The following is a 19,527-nucleotide window of genomic DNA, read 5'->3' on the forward strand; positions in this document are numbered from 1 at the left end:
CCCGTCCAATCGGGACATTACGCTTAACAACAGTATTTGAATAGGTCTATGCATGTAATATATAGATAGGAAAGCACTGAAAGTGTAGGTGGGATTATTTAAAACCAACCTAGTCATATATTAATTATTCAATTTTAAGGAATGCAAACGTGACGACATACTATAAGTTAATAATTCTAAACTATTAGAGGCGGGGATGTAAAAAAAACGCATGATACGCCCGTAATGCCCCTCGCAGAGCTAATTAACAGCTTTTCAATAAAAAACCCCTCTATTGGTTTTGTATAGTCACGAGTGATTCTTTCTAAAACGTCCTATTCTGTTTACCAGATATTTCATTGGATTCCAATATACCACACTTAAAATTGAAAGCTAGCCACCCAGGTGTGTTAATTACATAGAAAACTGGTTAATGGTCTCTTTTCGGAGGGTCAACAAATTATCCAATTTTTTTGTACTTTAAAAATCAGTCTCCCACGCAAAATGCTGCAAATAATAAGTGTCAATGATAAAGCACCGTAATTAATGGGCAAACTACGCCCTCAAGTGTTATAGGCCCACTAGAACTATCGATTTGCAGCTGAACTGTGACACAGCAAATGGCAAAGCATCTAATGTTACATTGAAAACGCATTGTAATGTAATAATATTCAAACTCTGGATTTGTGTCGATTTACTTGTACGTGAAAAAGTCTTAGCCCAGCTATGCTATTGTGTGCATGATTTGATAAATGCTATATATGAAAAAAGCCCCAAGTTAAATGCAATTTATTATTACTTCTGAAAATATGAAAACTTCTTCTGAAAAGCTGACCTTCTGATTAATAAAAAAATATATAAAATAATAATAAAAGCATATATTTTCCGTATTTTGATATTCTACACGCATTCCCGTCTTTTTCGAGGCATGGCCAATACGCACGTACGTGTCCTGTGCAGGATATTCCCATGCCCAACTTTTCATTGTAAACCACATGCGTGTACGGCGGAGGCTGAATGTTGAGACTGATAGCTTGCAGAAATATACCAATCTTTCTAAAATGATATACCAGAATACTAGATAAATAATGAACGACAGTTATGAGGGCATATTGAGAATCATTCGACTGCGATATGATCTTCAGTATTAACCGACAATAAATTAAATTCTTTAAGCGTGATTGTTGGCTAGTTTAAAAGAAAAAAACCCGAAAGCTGGGAGCGGGTATCATTTTGAAATACAGCCTGGCATATTGTCCAATCATGGACTGCCTAAGATAAAACGTAATGTGACACTATCCAATTGGAGACGGTTTGCTGCTGTGACCAATGAGAACACTGTAGTGGGCGTTTCTGCAAAAGCGAATAGGATTTGAATTTCTGTTTTGTATTTCAACTGGCGAATGAAACGCGTTGGGAAGTTTTTGGGTATTCTTAAGGTTTACTAAAACCTACCGAAAGCTGACAAGGTAATTATGATAGCTATAATAATTAAATTGTTTAAACGTGTTGTCCGAATCACGGTATTTATATTGTTTGTATTATACTCAACCGTACGCAGTTCAATGTGGCACTTAGTTCAGCTCTGTTGTCATAGTTGGCTAGTTAAAGAAAATCACACTACTATAAAGTTTCGATATTTAGATCACATTTGAAAATATATCTTGGAGCCAGATGATACAGATCGTAAAATTGTTTATTTATATAACAGTAGTAACTAGTTAATTTAAATCACAAAAGATCTGTCATTTTTCTGTATTGAATACTGCTGGGCAGGTGGTTTGTATGTTTTAAAGAATCGCATTGCATGTGTACGTGTTCTAGAGCTTTATTTAGCGTATAACTTTATTTACTTTTTCCACTGTCAAAATGTATGTTATGTAATAGACATCCTACCTTGGGAATATTGATTTCAGGGAGGCAGATGAGGGGGTATCCGGGAGGGCGGGGGTGCTGGCCAGTTCCTGGCTGGTATTATGGTAGTACCGTATATACACTACCAGTCAAAAGTTTTTTTGAACACCACAGGATTTACCTCTTTTTCGTGTATTTCATAAACTGCAGATAAAAAAATTAAGCATTGGAAAGTTGAGTGAAAAACTTTAAATGAAAGTACAAGTCAAATAAAACAAGTTTCCTTTAAAACATGGGAAGATTATGTAACAGTGCATGTCTGACATCCTATTAACTGGTTGTGTGGTGATGGCATAGTCAAATTCTAGGCTGTCCTTTAACTTTATATGCACTAGTTAACCCTTTCATCATATGAAACAGTAGCATTTAATGTCTTTTGTAAGAATAATGACTCAAATTTTCTCTGCTGTTATAATTGCAAGAGGAGGTTACTTTGATGAATCAAAGATTTGACATTTACTTGCTAACAAAGGCATACAAATAGTGAACATACTGTACAAACATTTGTTTGCAAAGAGTATTGAATATTTTTAGTAAATGTTAGATGCAAATGTAGAAAATCTCTGTGTGTGCAAAAAATTTTGACTGGCTGTATATGTTCCCAACTGGGGTGGGGACAGGTGGGGGGCAGAAATTGTTGACCAGGGCTAGAGAGTGGAAGTAAAATTTGGGGTAAGGTTGCAGCAGTAAAATTTCTTGCTGGCTGATTTTACCACCACTGAATAGTAAAATGACAGATTTCCGGGACATTGAGCATCATTGCGAGTGTCAGGGAGCTGCTGTCAATTTGTGGTAGACTAGCAGAACTTGCAGGAGAGGTGGGGTGTCTGACTTAGTTAAAGGTCATGAGCATTGAATATACAGATGTAATTGATTACGATTATAGAAATCAAAGTGTATCTGATCTTTAGGGAATGCCAATTTCTGAGTCAGACCAGAAGAAGAAGAAAATATGAGTTGGGCAGGAGATGAGTGGAAAGATGGGCTTCCTGGAAAAGCCCTCCAGAAGATTCAGGAGATTGAAGGACAGCTGGATAAGCTTAAGAAAGAGAGGCAACAGAAGCAATTCCAGATGGATTCTCTTGAAGCCGCACTTCAGAAACAAAAGCAGAAGGTATTTCAGGTTTTTGCATCCCTCAGCAAAAACTCAGAACTCCCGAACATATGCCATGATGTATGTTAAATTGTCAGCGTCGTTAATTATTACATTTATGTCAATTCGCACTAGGTTGACGTGGAAAAGAATGAAGTGTCTGTCCTAAAAAGGGAGAACCAGTCTCTTGTGGAGTCCTGTGAAAGTCTAGAAAAGACACGACAGAGGATCACCCATGAGCTGCAGGTGAAAGAGCAGCAGGTGAATTACTTGGAGGGCCAGATGAGTTCCAGCAGAAAACAGACTGAGAAACTGGAGCAGGATATAAAGAGGTCAGTTACTCCTAACAGTCAGGCTGAATATACTTATTTGTATTAATCTGGTTAAGTTATGAATAAAAATTGAATTACTCTGATTTATATTCAGTGAAATTGCACATAATTAATCTTGTGTCATTTAACGACGGGGATACAGTTTAAGAAATGAGTCATTTGGCGATTTGGGTGTCGTCAAACATCATGAGTATATTTATACAAACCTAGATGTTACAGTGTACTGCACACCTATGCTCTACATGGTATATCCTAAATAAAGATTAAAAAGTACAGTATAGTAAATGCATAAATGGATCAGGAGGTTTGATGTGGCCGCAGAGTGACTACTCAAAAAAATTCAGGCATCAGATCAATCTTGTATGTGTTTTTATTATTATTATTATTATTATTATTATTATTATTATTTTTGTTTCGTGATGCCATGTTCCCTCTCTGTCTATAAAGATAAGCAAACAGTTAACAATTATCACATCTGGTTTTCTTTTCCTTGGAAGATACCAAAGTAAGCTTATTTTATTAGGCCGCTGATCGATTACTATGACCATGTATAACTCACTGAGGGCTGAACCCCCCCCCCCCCCCCCCCCCTTAATGCTGAATGGGCTAGCACCAGATTATTTGATTGAGATTGTCCTTCCATACAAGTCAAGCAGTAAGCTTCTGCTTTTTGTCCAGAAATGCGACGAAAAGAGGAACGTGCTTTCTCGGGATGCTGGAGCAGCGCCCGCCATTGAATGTTTTACATCTAGACTAAGAACTCACCCATTTCCTGTTGCTTTTAGTGATTTTTAGAGTTGTTTGTATTTGTGTTCTTGTGTGATTTGAAGATTTGAAAGTTTTTCTTGTATTACCTTTTAATTTATTGTATTTCCTGTATGTGCGTGTGCATGCGCGCTATAGAAATAAACAGACTTAACTTGATTTAGGGTCAAATCCTGGAATTGGCCCTGCCAAACCTACAAAATAGAGTGACTTTGTTGGGAGTTTGGTTATATCAGAGTTATAACAAGTGCTTTGTATTATTTGTGTACATCTTGTCATATTTTTTCAAAGGTATAAGAATGAGTTGGATAGAACCCAACCGGGTCATAGTATGGAGATGCAACCCTCTAGCACACCACAGAAAATGTTTGCAACCCCGGTAACACCAAGCCATAGGCAGTTTGGTAAAGTATCTTCATATAGTCTTAAATTTTAGTATGTAACACATTTCTGATGCAGTATTTTACAACAGATTTTTTTTTCCCTAGACTTGAAATTTGAGGAGCTGCAAGACAAATACAACAAAGAGGTTGAAGAAAGAAAAAGGATGGAAGCAGAATTAAAAGTTCTCCAAGTCAAAGTAAGCTGAGCCATCGCCACAGAACCTGAAATGTTCTATCCTTCTGCACAATTCCCAGAAAAACAAAAGTATTGTTTTTTTGTGTTCTATAACAGTTGCTGAACCAGTCATCTGCAAGCCACAAGGACATAGCTAGACAGCAGACACAATCCTCAATTTTTCCATGGCAACAACAACAAACATTAAGCTGTCATTCGAGTTTTACTGAGACGCCATTAAAGAGGAAGACGGCTCCACCCAGCTTCCCATGGGAGCTAGAGGATACACCCATGAAACAGAATTCCCAAAGCATATCGGTCACTCAAAGTGAATCGAGCACCTCTGAAGCAATTGAACTCCTGAGGGCAACAAATCAAGGTTTGTTCTCTAAAGGCAGTGGTTTTGGGATTGTAAAAAAAGTGATAATTACAGTATTGATTAAAATTGTCACTTGTGGTGCATGAGTGCATGAGTGTGTTAGTTACTGCTTTACATTGTCATGCATCATATTTTTTTTTTAAGAGCTGAAGTGGTGAGGACAGCTATTTTTTTTCTATTTGAGATTACTACATACTAATGCGTGCACTATGTTCACATTCTAGGCCTTTGTGATTTAACCCTGTGACATTTAGCCAGAGGTTCTGTTCCATTTTCATTGTGGTACCTACTAAGCAATCATTCATTTAAAGTTGCTTATTTGGCTGGTGCCTTTGTCCAAAGCGAAATTAATGTTGCGTAACAAGCTTTCTTATGATTACTTGCATCGTCTCGCATCTGTCTGGGTTTTTATATGATGTCATTTTTCTTTTAGATCTGAAAGCTAAAGTATCTGAGCTTGAGCTTCATCTTCAGTCTCATGAGAAAGAGATGAAGAACCAGATCAACAAGTTTCAGGAAATACAGAGTCAGCTCGATAAAACCAAGAAAGACCTAAACGAGAAAGAAACAGTTCTGATCAAGTGCAGAGAAGATCTCACCAAGGTGTCAGGGCAATACGAGCAGGCTGTGACTAAGGTAATGGAAACGCCTTGACAAAACGAAATCTGCGTACTTATGACTATTGCGTTATTACTGTGGAATTTCCAAGACTTGATCCTAGTAAGCCCAGCCTTTTATTCCCATAAGGAGTTGTGATGGTTATTTATGTAAGAAGTTGCATGGATAAGATCATATTATATGGGATGTTTAAGTGTTTATTGGTAAAAATCTTAATAAAAGCCATTATTTCATTAGTTCAGTGTAGTTTTGCATAATGATGAAAAAATTGTATTTTTATACTTTTTAAAAAAAAAAATTAGTGTTCATCAGTTGAGCAGAAGCTGAAACAACTGACTGAGGAAATGAACTGCCAAAGGCACAATGCAGAAAGTTCACGGCGTGCTCTGGAACAGAAGCTGAAGGACCAGGAGAAGGAGAACCAAAAGGTTTCATATTTCGCGTTATGTCGAAAGTGCTGGTGTGCTGTGTTCTTGACTTGTAGTTTCATCTGAGATACAAAAGTTAGACACATTGTTTATTCTTCGGGACATTTTTGACACATAAATGCTTATTGGATACGAAGCATCAAGCCTTCATCAGTTCTTTCTCTTTCTTGTTAGGAACATAATCGCCAGCAGAATTCACAGCTTGCACTTGAACAGCAGTTAAATCAGACAAAAACAAAGATGAGCCAGGAGCTCCAGCAAGCCAAAAAGGATCACGCTATGCTGCAGGCTGACATTGACAAGGTAACAGCGACAGCTATTAGGGAAAAAAGTGCCTATCTAGGTTTCGTACAGCTGCTGACATATGTAATTGTGCAAATGCCGTCATATTTGAATCATAACTGTTAACAGCTTAGAGATGTACTCTTTCCACCTAGGTAACAGCACAGAAGAATCACTTGGAGAAAGATTTGGGAGAGCTTAAAGCTCAGCTGTGTCGATCAGAACAAGCTCTGCAGGCTAGTCAAACAAAGGAGGTCGACTTAAAGAAGAAATCTGAGGTGTGTGCACGATGGTCCAATTCAGGTTCCCATTCCAGTTCTCAGGGACCCACAGACAGTTCTTGTTTTTGCTTCCTCCTATTTCCTTACCATCCCTAACTTTCAAATGAGCATGGTGGTTTTGGTCTTTTGTAGGAGATGCAGAGAGAGAACAACAACCTCGGCTCTAAGCTGGAACAGAACGTGAAGAGATTGTCTGAAGTTGAGGAGCAGCTGAAAACAGTGAGACAAGACCTGAAGCAGAGCGACAGTGTGACAAAGGATTTGAAAGGTAATTACGGTATTGAAATGTATGAGGGGCCGTTAGGGACTTTATTCAGAATTGCCATGCATATACATATGTGAAACCATGCATAAACATGTATGAAACTAAAATCCTTCACAGGATTACAGAATGGAGTTTAAGTACAGAATATTACACCCTGTGATAGGGTTCAACCTAGATTTGTGCAGTATTTAATCTCATACATTCAAGACATTGTCACACTTTATGGTAGTTTGAAAAGCAATGCCATTTTTGGTATTATGAAATGAGACAGGGGCAGTCCCCACAATATATTTCAACCGCTCGGGTAATTTTGTCAGCAAGATCTCAAGATACTGCATTATACCATCTTGCCATATTGCTTTCCAAGCCCAGTTCAACCAGTATATCCCACTGAAATATAAATAAATTACTTATTTTGTAAATTACCTAAAGACTTTTCCCACTATTTTATTTGAGACCAATAACTTCTATTATTGGTCTGTATGTGGCTATTGCTTCACCAGTTAAACGTTAACACCTCTGATTTCACTCGTAAATGTATAGTCACTCCTGCTACAACATGTGGTTTCACCGCAGATCTGTTCCATCATGACACATTACTACCTAAGTCCACCTCTCCCTCGTGTCACTTCATGTCAGCTGTAAGACTCCCCTGAAGCAGAACATAGATTCCTGCTAGAGCTAGTGATGTGCGATTCCTGAACGAATCATTCTTTGTGATGAAACTGTCAAACCAGTGGCCTGTACTACGAAGTGGGGTCACTGGCTTATCGGGGTAACTTGTCGGATTTAAGGTAGTCTGGGCAAAATGTAAGTGAACGAATATGAAGTCCATTTAAACTGTGACCACATTGCGTGTCAGCTGTGGCTCACCACTCCTGACTCGGGAAAGTTGTTCTGCTCATCCGGTTGAAGTAGGAATTATATAATTCTCATTGGACACGTAAAACCCATAGGAAATGTTTATGATTCAATTTTTTTATGTATTATTATTATTATTTCTTATTTGAAATGCATATAATTACATTACCGGCCACTTGTATCACTGTTTTTATTTAATTTATTTTGTTTGGTGTAAGTTACTAATTTTACATTTAACCCTAATTTTCCCATTGGACGTGTGTATTTTACTACATGATTTTAGCTAATGTGAGGTTTTTCAGGAATTCACTAGTTGCATTGTAGCAACTAATCAAAATGTACTTTTTAACTTTTTTGTTTTTTTTCTCAGCTAAAACTCAAGCTCAAAGTGAGGAGTTGAAAGGACTTCAAACGAAGCTGGAAAGCCAAACCAAATCTTCTACACAAGATCTGGAAAGCCTTAAAATAATTTTGGCTGATCTGGAAATGAAAAAGGAAGCATCTGAAAAGGAAATTCAGAAACAAAGAGTTGAAATGGAGCAGATGGCAAACAAGACCACTGTGTTAGAGAAGGAACATCAAGAACTGAATTTAAATTTAAAAATGAAACAGAATGAATGTGATGAATTGAAAACAGAAGCAGAGTGTATCCTGAAATGGAAAAATGAAAAAGAAAGTCTTATTAACAACATTGAGACTGAACGAGAAATGATGCTGAATAGAATAGGTGAATTGGAAAAAGATATAGTCACTCTTAATGACACTCGCAGTGACCTGAATGAGAAGCTGAAAAATGTGGAAAATGAGAGAGAAATTCTGATGCGCCAGATTGATTCTCTGAAAGGGGACTTACTGAATAAATGCGTGGAGCTGGAGGAAAAAGAACGAGTTCATAATGAGCTTCAATACCAGTTAAAGGAGGCAGATCAGAAACATAGTAAGGATTTGGATAATACGGCAGTGCAGATCACTCTTCTGCAGGGCAAGCTGACCGAATTAGAGGCGAGATTGCAGCAGGAGACAAGCAAGTTGGAGAACCTGCAACGTTCTCACACTGAACTGTTAACGCAGTATGAGAATGCTTGTGACCTAGCTAAATCGAAGGATTCTGTGATAGAGCTAAACCAGAATGAAATAACGCATCTCCGAGAGAGTTTAGATCAGGCTTTGGCTTACCAGGAACAACAGCTGGTCAGATTTACAGAGGAGAAGTCCAGTTTGATGAAAGAATATGAGACAAATCTTTCTGAGAAAACTGAAGAGGCTGAACAGGCAAAGTTGAATTTTGAGAAAAGCCAGCAGGAATTACCGTTGTTAAATGATCAGATTGCTTCACTGGCCTTAGCATTGAAGCACCAAAAACATCTTACTGTAGAGCTGCAGACCAAGTATGACGTGCTCTCTAATGCCAATGATGATCTCCAGGACAAAATTTCCAAAGCAGAGAAAAATGAAGAAAAAGTCCTTCACGAAATGAGCATCCTCTCTGAGCAGGCAAAGACTATGAATTCTCTACAAGAGCAGTTAAGTACTTTGTCTGCCGCAGAAGAAGAGAGTAAGTGTGCTTTGCAAGAAGCTACAGAAGCGCTTAACCTAAAAGTAAATGAGCTGCAGACGCTTAGTGGAAATGCATTGGATGTCAAAAAACAAGTAAAGGAAATTGAAACGAAGGCTTCCAATTTGGAAAAAGAAAATGTACATTTAGAAGAGAAAGTGAAATGGCTAGAGAAGTGCACTGAAGAATTGTTGTCAAAGAATCAGTCCTTACAGGAGGCCAATCATGTTTTATGTGAAGAAAAAGCTTGCTTGTTAAGAGAGAAAGCTGCTACAGAGGATTTGACACTGATGGCTGAGAAAAAGCTTGAAGCTTCAAGCCAGCATTGTGTTGAGCTAACATGTTTGGTGGAGGATCTTCAAGTCAAGTATGCTTCTGCTGTAAAGCTGAATTCAAAACTGGAGAGTAGTCTGAAAGATCAATCAGATCAAAAATCTTTGCATGAACAGAAAATGAATGTACTTACTGCAAAGCAAAGAGAGGAGTCAGAAAGGCATTCTCAAAAAATTAAAGATCATGAGGAGAAACAGAAGAATTTGATGGAGAAGTTGGTTGCAGTAAACCTTGAGTTGCAAGACAAAAGCAGTCAAATTTCAGAGATGAACACAAAACTGGAAAACAGTCAGTCTGAAATGTTACAGGTAAGAAGAGACATTACTGTTGCTAATGATGAGCTGGTCAAATTGAACGATTCCTACAAAATAATCGTTCAAGAAAGGGATTGTTGGATGGAAAAAGAAGTGTCCAATCTGAGTGAAATTGAATCTTTGAGAGCTGCTTTAACAACTGTAGGAAATAGCATGGATCAAAAGGAAGATTTAATCCAAATGCTCAGAAAGAATATATGTGATGCTGAATTGGAGCAGGTAAGATTAACTCAAGCACTAAAAGAAAAAGATCTTACAATGAATAAGATAAAGGTCCAGCTGGAAATGCTTCAAATGGATCTTGATGACAATGAGATTTACATGAATTCCTTTGACTCAAAAATGGAAGGGCTTCAAGGTACTATAAGCTCATTAGAAACCAAACTTGAAGTAAGCGAATTGCAAAGGTCCACCACAGAAAATGAACTATCCAGTCTCAGAGAAAAGCTAACGTTAAAAAACAATGAAATCTCAAAAATAAAATCACATTTAGAGGATGTGTGCAAGAATGACCAAAACCCCTCTGCACTTAATATTGAAATTGAGTCTCTTCTAGGAGCTAAATCAAACTTACAGGCTGCCATAGAGGAGGAGATTCTTAGATATTCTAACTTGGAAAAAATCTACAATGAACTGTCAGAAATAAACTCAAAGCTGAGGGCTAAGGTTGAGAACTTGCAACACCAGTTGCATGATATTCAAGAGCAAAATGATAGATTGAAACAGGAAAATGATGGTCTCAAGGAACTACTGCAAATCCAAAAAAATGAGTATCAGTGTCTCAAGTCCCCCATTGCGAAAATGGCAGAACACAATAAGACAAATTTGAAAAACAAAGTGTTTGAAGAAGAGCAAATGACATTGCATCAAAGGTTTGTCGTCTTGCAAAGTGAATATACTGTAATGAAAGAGCAGTATAGCAGCTTGCTCTCCCAGGTATCAGAACAGCAGTCTCTTATTGAACAGCTTGGATCAGAAGGAGGCCATAAAGCTGAATGTGAAGGGGATGCCAGTCAAAGTGTGAGTTCATTTGTAGACATCAGTTTATCAAATGAAGAAGAATCTGATGGCATGAGTGCACTGGATGATCACAAGGAGTGTGATGTTCTGCACAGTAGTGCTACCATTGAGGACTCCAGCACAGAACCACGTCTTCCTTGTGAAGGTACTTTATTAGGCTCAGTTTCTTCATCCAGCGATGGGGGATCTGGTTTGCGGAGTGCAACCGATAATATTGATGGTATCGTGTGTTCCTTTGATGGACCAGCGTTACATCTGCAACAGGAGCAAATTCATTTGCATCTCTCCAGTCGATGCGTGCTTTCTCCAGAGGATCAAGCCACTAGGTCAGAAGAACTGGAAGCGTCATCTTTTACCTCTGGGCGAGTCATGGGAGGTCTTGATGGTCTGATGGAGGCTGAGCAAGAGGTTTCGAAAAATGAGCTTGTGGAGCTGCCAGGGTCTGAAAGGGAAGATCTGGACCATCTCCAAAAACAACATTTCCATGAGGTACAGAGCTGGAGACAGAAACTTGTTGACCTGAGCTTGGAGATGGAGACTAAACTGGCTGCTGAGAGGCAACATGCAGCAGCGTTATCAGCAGAATTGGAGGCTGCTAGGTTACGGATACAGGGTCTGGACCTTAGTTCTCGTTCCTTGCTGTGTGATGATGATGAAGAATCTGTTTTGCAGGTAAGCCATTTCAGGGACGTGGTCCCTACCTCTGAAAAACAGTAAAACCGCAAGAAGTATTGTTGGGCCTATTGTTAGTCAACATAGGTAGGATTTATCTTTAGGAACCATCTGAATATCTTTTAGAATGTAGATAATTTAATATTAAAATGGTTTTACTGTATTTTCAATGATGTTTTTACATTTTACTTTGCAGCTGCAGTCCCATTCGTCAGAGGAAGCAACTCCTCACAAAAAACAGAAACCAGAGATAGAGAATTGCAAAGAACATGCATCTTTGGGTATCTCCAGTTTGCAAGATGGCTCCACAGATGAAATGCCACCAAATAATGAGAACCAGACAGCCAGTATCTCACAAAAGGACAATCAGGAACAACTTGAGGGTGAAAATAAAGGAACTATCCAAAGATTGCAGGAAGAAATCCAAGCCTTACATTCACAGTTAGAGTTGCTTGCTGCTGAGAATAACTCAAGGAAAGAGCTCTGCACTCAGATGGAGATGACATTGCGTGAACAGGAAGAAGAAAAATCAGATTCTGTTGACAAATTAATGTGCACCATAGTGGAAAAACAAAAAGCTCATAATCAACTGAAAAAACTGGAAGAGGAAGTGGATACTTTAAAGCTGCAACTTCAGGCGTCAAAATGTCAGTTAGATATTACGGAGATATTAGAAGCAGAGGTGGCAAAAGCTGACTGGGATGAGCAAGTCCTTCAGCTTCAGAGTGATCTGAAACGTGTACAGTCTGAGAAAGCAAACTTGGAAAATCACATATTGTCAATGGAGACTGATATAGAGGAAATGCTGAAAGGGAAGCAGAAATTGGAGCAAGAGCTTGAAGCAAGCAGGAAAATAAATGTCAGCCTTGAACAAAATTTGAATATAGTGACCACTGAAGGAATACAGCTGAAACAAGAGTTGCTTTCCTGCACTGAAGAGAGAGAGAAAGCTGGTCAGTCTTTCCTGAATTTGAAGGAAAAGGTGGAATGGCTGGAAAAAGAGAACATTGAAGTAAGAGAACTGAATAAGATCATTGAGGCTGACATAAGACGGCAGAAAAAAGAAAGTGAGGTGGCCAGCAATAACCTTGGTAATTTGCAAGAAGAGAAGAAGCAGCTGCTAACACAACTCGAAGACCTGGAGCAAGCGATGTCATTGATCAGTGCGGAGAAGGACGGCTTGCTGAAGGCGTTGGATCATTTTAAAGAACAACAGCATGATGTGTCTCAGAGCTCTGAGGCAACTATGACCAAAATGCAAACATTAGAGATGGAAAATGCAAGATGGTCACATTTGCTGGAATCCTCCCTTCTAGAAAAAGGAGAAATAGCATCGAGGCTGAATTCCACTCAGGAGGAGGTGATCCAGATGAGAGTTGGCATTGAGAAGCTCCGGGTTAAAATCGAATCTGATGAAAGAAAAAAGCATCAAATGGGTGAACTGCTCAAGGATGCCCAAAGGAAGGCAGACATGCTTCAGGACAAATTAGAGAGACTGGAAAAAGAGACGGAAATGACTGAACAGAGTCTGGAAGATGCAATCCTCCAGGCTGAGACGGCTAAGGCTGAATTTGAAGAATTGCAAACTGAAAAGGTTGAACTCATCCAAAGATTTGAGCAAATGACTGCAGATCAGAATGACCTCAGAAGTGAGAAAGGGAGACTTGAAAGGGAAGTTGTTCAAAAAACAGAACAACTGCAAAAGATTGAAAGACAAGTGAAAGAAGTTGAAGTAAATTTGAATGTTGCCACTGAAGAACTCCAATCTAAACTTAGTGCAATGGGAAGCCAGCTGCAAATTTGCCAGAAAGACCTTGAATCTATGCAACTTAAAGAGCAAGACCTGACATACCAGCTGTCTTCACTTGAATGTGAAAATGTGCAGTTGTCTGAGAAGCTCCAGGAGACACAGCAGCTCCAGTTAGATATGCAGTCCAAAACCGAGATGCTTGATGAAGAACTTGTGATGAAGCAGAGTGAGCTGAAAGTCAGCTTCGAAGAAATCGAGAGGTTACAGCAACAAGTGGCTGAACTGCAAACTATTAAGGAAGACAAAGAGCGAAAACAGTCCCTCCTTCAGTCAGAAAAAGAAGAGCTTGAGAGGGGGAAGATGCATCTTCAGTCCGTTGTGGCTGAGTTGGAGCAGAAGGTGGAAGTAACATCAGCAAAGTGTGAAATCATGCAAATCACAATGTCATCTTTGGAGAGCAATGTCCAGCAAAGGGAGGAGTACCTGCAAGCTGCGAGACTGACCAACGCAGAGCTCAGTGAAAAGGTAAAATCGCTGCAACTTCTCAGACTATTTAAAATTGTATGATTTTGTAATCATTATATTGATTATACCATGATAAAACCATGAAGGTCCTGTTACTGTAGATGCAGTGTGTCTAGACATTAACCCTCTGGGGTTGAGTGCATTGTCGGTACTTTTCTTGTCTATTTCAGTTTATATCTCGCTGAAATCTTTATGTAGAATCATGGAAAAAAACACTGACTAAATCCATAATCTGTCTTCTTTTCAAAACGTCAATTGTCGGAAGTATTAAAGTTTTTAAAATTAGGTTAAATCGGCAAAAAGTAAACCATGTCACCTTTGTTTTACCTGCATCGGGGGCGTGTAGTGCCACCCTCACCTGAAGATCGCTACTCACATTCTAAATAGCAGCATTTCCACGTATTTAAATCACATTCGCATGGTAATTTGATGAACAACGCAGTGAAACGCGATCCAGATACATCCTCATCAGCACCATAAAAGGGGGGGGGGGGGGGGGGTGCCCAGGTGTGAATGGCTCATGCATACGCATGGAAGTTGCTACATATTTAACGAAAGGAGCCCCAAAATAGTGACATGAGTTTTCTTTTTCTTCTTTATTTATCAAATTGAACGTTCACATTGAAGATCACATTGTAAACATACTTGCTGTCAAAGATCCAACAAGGCACAAGTGCAGCTAGGCTGAGCTTCCAATGAATGCTGAGGTACAAATAGAAGCAGTATTGCAGTAGGAGCTACACAACAGTTTCTAATGTTGGATAGCGCAATGAACTGTGTGGTCTTAATCATCTTGTTTTTTTTTCCATAAGGTTGATGTGTTGAATAAACAGAACTTGAAGCTGCAGAATGAGATCACTGCAGCTCTAAGCAGTGCAGAGGAATTGCGGATAGCTTTAGAGATGGAACGCCACAGTCATAGTATTCAGCAGCAGAGTACAGAGCAGCAGATGGAGAGATTCAAGGTAAGCACCTGCCCCACTGGTCAACACAGTGCTTTCCCACTTTGGTTTTGTGGTTATACACCAGTACAATGACGATAAAGAAGCTCTGTTCTTTTTCATTCGGTTGTTCTCAGGGTCACTTACGTGTAGCACCTGCTCACACCTCTGTGTTTATTTGCTTGCAGTTAACCATAGAGAACCTGTCTACTGAAAAGGAGGAGCTGATGCATATCAAAGAGAACCTTGAGCTTGATGTCAAGAAGGACACGGTTAAGCTACAGAAACAAATTCAGCAGGCAAGTCCATGGTGTTTAATACAGTAACTATTATTGGTGTAAATCACAGCTTTCCTCGCGATACAGTACGATGATCTACCTACTATAAAATTGCAACACATATTCATGTATAAAAATATTGAGTATTCTTTAATATTACTATTTATTATTATTAATTTCCCTTTGGGATAAATAAAGTATGTTTGAATTGAACTGGGATTTTAGTTCCTTCACCTTTCTGTTTCTCAGTTTTTCAGAGGGAAGTTAATGTCGTAGTTTTTATGAACAGTCCGGAAATGCCGCTCCATGTTTCCCTTCTTCGGAATAGCAATGGCCGACTGACAGATGACGCAAATGCACTTCGAATATGACATGGTGGGGAAAAAACAGTCCTCCCCCCATTCCGTGTAGAAGTGGTCAGTTTTTGGCTTCTTACTTGGTCTGGCTCCCCCATTCATTTTTATACCCTTTTTTAAGTTTAGTAGAAATCAACTGGAGGCCGACTGGGCGGCTCGGTAGCTCGCTAGAGATTCGCAGCAGCTGGCGTAACTGAACGCGTCGTCCATCCTCAATTTTTTTTATGCCATACGATCTAGCCACACTACCTTTGCAATCGACCAGTAGATTGAGATCGACCAGTAGATTGAGATCGACCAGATTGCAATCGACGTATTTGGCTCCCCTGGTGTAGACCATGTAAACGTCGGAGTGGATCATGAAAATAATGCTGCAACCGGCGAGGAAAAACGAACGCCTGCATCGACGTTTATGCGGCCGCGTCGATGCATCGGATCATTTGCCGTTGAATCGATATATCGATTCAAATCAATGCATTGTTACACCCCTAATAACTAAATTCATGAGCCTGAAAACTTTGGAAACATTCTGTGCTATTACTATTAAACCTGGTACTATTAGGAGTCTCAAATCTGTAGTATTTCAATTTTGAACTATAGCATAAGTTAATAGTAAACTAGTTTACTTCCTCTGCTTGAAACACCACATTGTCTTTTGCGCAGCATCAGTCTGAATTTGAAGCCCTGAAGAAAGACTTGATTATTGCTGAGGGGAAGGCAACCGAGTATCTGACTGAGATCAGCAGCCTGAAGTGTAGTAAGGAGAAGCTCAGTTCTGCACTGAGAGATATGCAGGGCAGGCAGGAGCAGCAGGACAAGTTGAAGGTAACCATGCAGAAGATGTAGTTCAGACTATATTTAGATGTAAATGGACAAACAAGGAATTGAAAGACAGGGGGATACTAAAAATAAATTGCAGAGGAAATCGATGTGCAGACGCGGCATAATCATGTGGTGAGTCAATAAAATTGATGTCGCTGGCAAGGTTCTGTGTGCCGATAGCTCCCGTTAAGTGCTGTTTCACGTCACGCAGCAGGGGTCTTAGAGCTTGAAACTTTTGCTTTCTCAAATAAAAACAAAGCATTATTTTTTTTTATGTGAACATCCTGTAAAACTCACAGCCCTGTACTGGATAAGCAGTTGAAAGAATGAATGTCAAGAAATTTTCATTTGGCTGACAATGTGTTCCAAGACTCTGTGTGTGCGCTCATAATGATAGTTTGTCTAAGGGTGCTCCACAGTAGTTCATACTGTTATTGTTCGAAGTGTATTTGAATCATTGGCTTGCTCGTGTAATTGCGAGAATAAATCAATGTTCGAAACATTTAGGCAGCCTTTCTCAGTAAGCTACTGAGGTACCCGGTTACTGCTCTTATTTTGCCAGGGTATTAATCCAAGTCTTTTTGCTGGTCTGGCAGATTTTGCTATTTAATGTGATATTTATTTATTTGTTGAAAGCACTCTGCAGTGTTCTGATTTATCCTGTTTATGTAAAATGGAATTATTTAAGTGATAGATTATTCAGCTGTGCCGATGGATTTATATAATGCAGTATTGTTTGTTACCATTGTTTTTATATATTTATATTATATATATTATTATTATTATAGGTTGATGAGCTTTCCCAGAAGGTCACCCAGCTTTCCAAGGAGAAAGATTCTGCACACAGTAAGCTTGCCCTCTGGATGGAGTCTTGCAAACAACTGGAGAAAGAGAAGCAATTGCTCTTGGTGGAAAATGAACAGCAGGGGACTCTCATCACAACACTTCAGTCTAAAGAAAAACAAGGTACTTCACCTAGTATGTAATGTTTAATGAGCACCGAACAGGCAAGATAACAATAAGCCGTCGGTTATCCTTTGATTTGTCCAAAGCCCTGGCATCTAAAAGTCCTTTTGACCTCATCACAGGAGAGGAAAGTGGTGGCAGCAACAGTATGCAGGAGTTGCAGATGGAGATTCAGGAGTTAAAAGGGGTTTTGGAGGAGCGAACCAGGGAAGCCGATGAAAGCACAGACAAATACTGCAGCCTCTTGGTGAGTCTGCACAAGCTGGAGGAGGCCAATGAAACCCTGCAGAACCAGGTGTCACACCTCACCAGCCAATTGGCTTCTAAAAGCAGATCTACATCAAAGACTACCCAGAACCCACCAATCACCACCACCCAAAAGGAAGAGGAGGCGGGGAGCAAGCAGGATGGTCAAGTGTCCGGGAAGAGGCAGAGAGCCCCAGGGCCTGATGAGAACGAGGAAGCCAGTAAGGCCCAAGAGGCCCTCCACAACATCTCAAAGAAGATCCGGGCATGTGCCACTCCTCAAGCGTCCCGCCAGCCTCAAGTCGAGGAGGAGTTCAGACCGGAGGGCTTACCTGAGCTGGTGAAAAAGGGTAAGCTTTCAATTCCAATGCTGCAGTATCTTTTGCAGTGAAACGCATCATGCAGTAAAAAATGTGGAAATTCATTGTCGCCCAGTCTCTGTGGTTAATGATTTATGTATGAGGAAATCTTACCGTGGGACCCGCCCTCCAGGCTTTGCAGATATCCCAGTGGGGGAGGCCAGCCCGTTTATAATGCGTAGAACTGTGGCACGGAGGTGCAGTCCTCGCCTGGCTGCCAAGAAGTCCCCTGTTCCCCTGCACACCTGCCAAACCCCAAACCCCGCTGTGCATTATGTCTCCCAGTCAACAGAGGGCAGCAGCCAACAAGAAGTAAGTGTCTGGCTTTCATTCGCCTTATGTCCAATGGGATTGGCGTTTAAAGATAAATAGTATATATGACATAGCACATACATCTGTCAAAACTAGAAATATTGCATGTATAGTATATATCCGTTCTGTGTTAACTTGAAAGGTCATTCTGAAAGAAACTTGGAGAGCTGCTCTTTTTGGGTGGGAAATATTTTTGGAATATTTGGAAATATAGTGTGGGTGGGAAATATTTTTGTTCTGAACCTGGTTTCCAAGTTTTGGTGGATTATTTCCCTGCCATTTCTGCACTGCCCTGTGCTCTTCTCATCTTTCATTGACAGTTAATCTCGCCTTTGCAGCTTCAAGAGACCAAACCACTTAAAAGCCCTGCCAGGTCTACATCTGGAGTCCTGGTTTCTGTAACCAACAGTCCTAAAATTGCGGACTTTGACAGTCCCGTGGTGATCAATGGGGACCGAAAGGGCAGGAGGTCCCTCAGCATCAAGAGGACTCCTGAACAGAGAGATAAGTGTAGGCGGGACATGGCATTGACAGATCAGGATGAGAACTGTCATGTCCAGTAAAATCAGTCTGACTTCATAAGAATTGTTCGTCCTTGTAGATATTTTACTTCTGGCAATGCTCATTAATATTTTTCTGCATTTTTTTTTTACTCGTTTAGTTTTAACATTTTTGATTATTTTTTCTTCATTTTGGAGGCTGAGAACTGCAGTTAACACACTGGCCACAAAGAGATTTAGTGTAGATTTTCCTGTAATAGTGAAAGCGCTCAGAACCTGCTATGTACATGTTACATTACTGCCGATTTTTTTCATTAAAACAATATTTTGGTACTATGTTTGCTTCCTCTTTATCTATCATGAAAACTGAGCGTTCCACTTTTTTTCACCCATTGACTGAATCAGATTATAATCAAATTGTACATATTTGATGAGGAATTGTGTTACTTCTGCACTTCGCCTACACAATACACTTCATTTAATTTGATTCCTTGTATGACTTAATTTGGAGAAAAACAATTGTATTTCAGTTTAATTCGATGTTATTCATAGCTTATTTTCCAAGGTGTCAGCTGCTAATCCTGGTCTGGGTAACGGGGGGACAGTCCAAGGCAGCATAGGGTAGAGGAAGCCAGTCCATCACAAAACAGACACCCAGACCAGACACAAGCGAAGAAATATAGAGATGCCACTTACCTTACCTGCATGTTCTTGGATTGTGGGAGGAAACTCTGCAGTACAAGAGGAACATGCAAACCCACAGCCCTACAGCTATTAGCTTCCATGCTGTTCTGTTAAATATCATTTATCTTAATATCAAACA

At 39.7% G+C, this 19,527-nt stretch overlaps 1 protein-coding gene across 2 annotated transcripts; it reads left to right on the forward strand.

The window, feature by feature from the left end:
- Nucleotides 1–1,349: 1,349 nt before the first annotated feature.
- cenpf (centromere protein F) lies at nucleotides 1,350–19,037 on the forward strand. 2 transcript variants are annotated; one of them, XM_048974748.1, is made up of 20 exons: nucleotides 1,350–1,448; nucleotides 2,805–3,007; nucleotides 3,122–3,318; nucleotides 4,375–4,487; nucleotides 4,572–4,663; nucleotides 4,759–5,020; nucleotides 5,454–5,656; nucleotides 5,941–6,066; nucleotides 6,241–6,369; nucleotides 6,504–6,626; nucleotides 6,762–6,897; nucleotides 8,126–11,649; nucleotides 11,846–13,924; nucleotides 14,737–14,889; nucleotides 15,054–15,164; nucleotides 16,163–16,324; nucleotides 17,110–17,287; nucleotides 17,410–17,883; nucleotides 18,026–18,204; nucleotides 18,543–19,037. In XM_048974748.1, exons 2-20 carry the CDS (start codon nucleotides 2,846–2,848, stop codon nucleotides 18,765–18,767), a joined length of 8,628 nt encoding a protein of 2,875 aa, XP_048830705.1. In that variant the 5' UTR covers nucleotides 1,350–1,448; nucleotides 2,805–2,845; the 3' UTR covers nucleotides 18,768–19,037. The 2 variants fall into 2 exon arrangements, with proteins under 2 accessions (XP_048830705.1, XP_048830706.1); XM_048974749.1 differs by lacking the exon at nucleotides 16,163–16,324.
- Nucleotides 19,038–19,527: the final 490 nt, after the last annotated feature.

The sequence above is a fragment of the Brienomyrus brachyistius genome, chromosome 14 (genome assembly GCF_023856365.1).
Source record: "Brienomyrus brachyistius isolate T26 chromosome 14, BBRACH_0.4, whole genome shotgun sequence".
NCBI classification, from domain to species: domain Eukaryota; kingdom Metazoa; phylum Chordata; class Actinopteri; order Osteoglossiformes; family Mormyridae; genus Brienomyrus; species Brienomyrus brachyistius.

Bases quoted from the DNA above. Each gene is read 5' to 3' on its own strand.
- cenpf (XM_048974748.1), top strand. From the start codon at position 2,846: ATGAGTTGGGCAGGAGATGAGTGGAAAGATGGGCTTCCTGGAAAAGCC. The intron at 6,067-6,240 runs GTTTCATATTTC...CTTTCTTGTTAG, and splicing joins AGGAGAAGGAGAACCAAAAG to GAACATAATCGCCAGCAGAA. The intron at 11,650-11,845 runs GTAAGCCATTTC...TTTACTTTGCAG, and splicing joins ATGAAGAATCTGTTTTGCAG to CTGCAGTCCCATTCGTCAGA.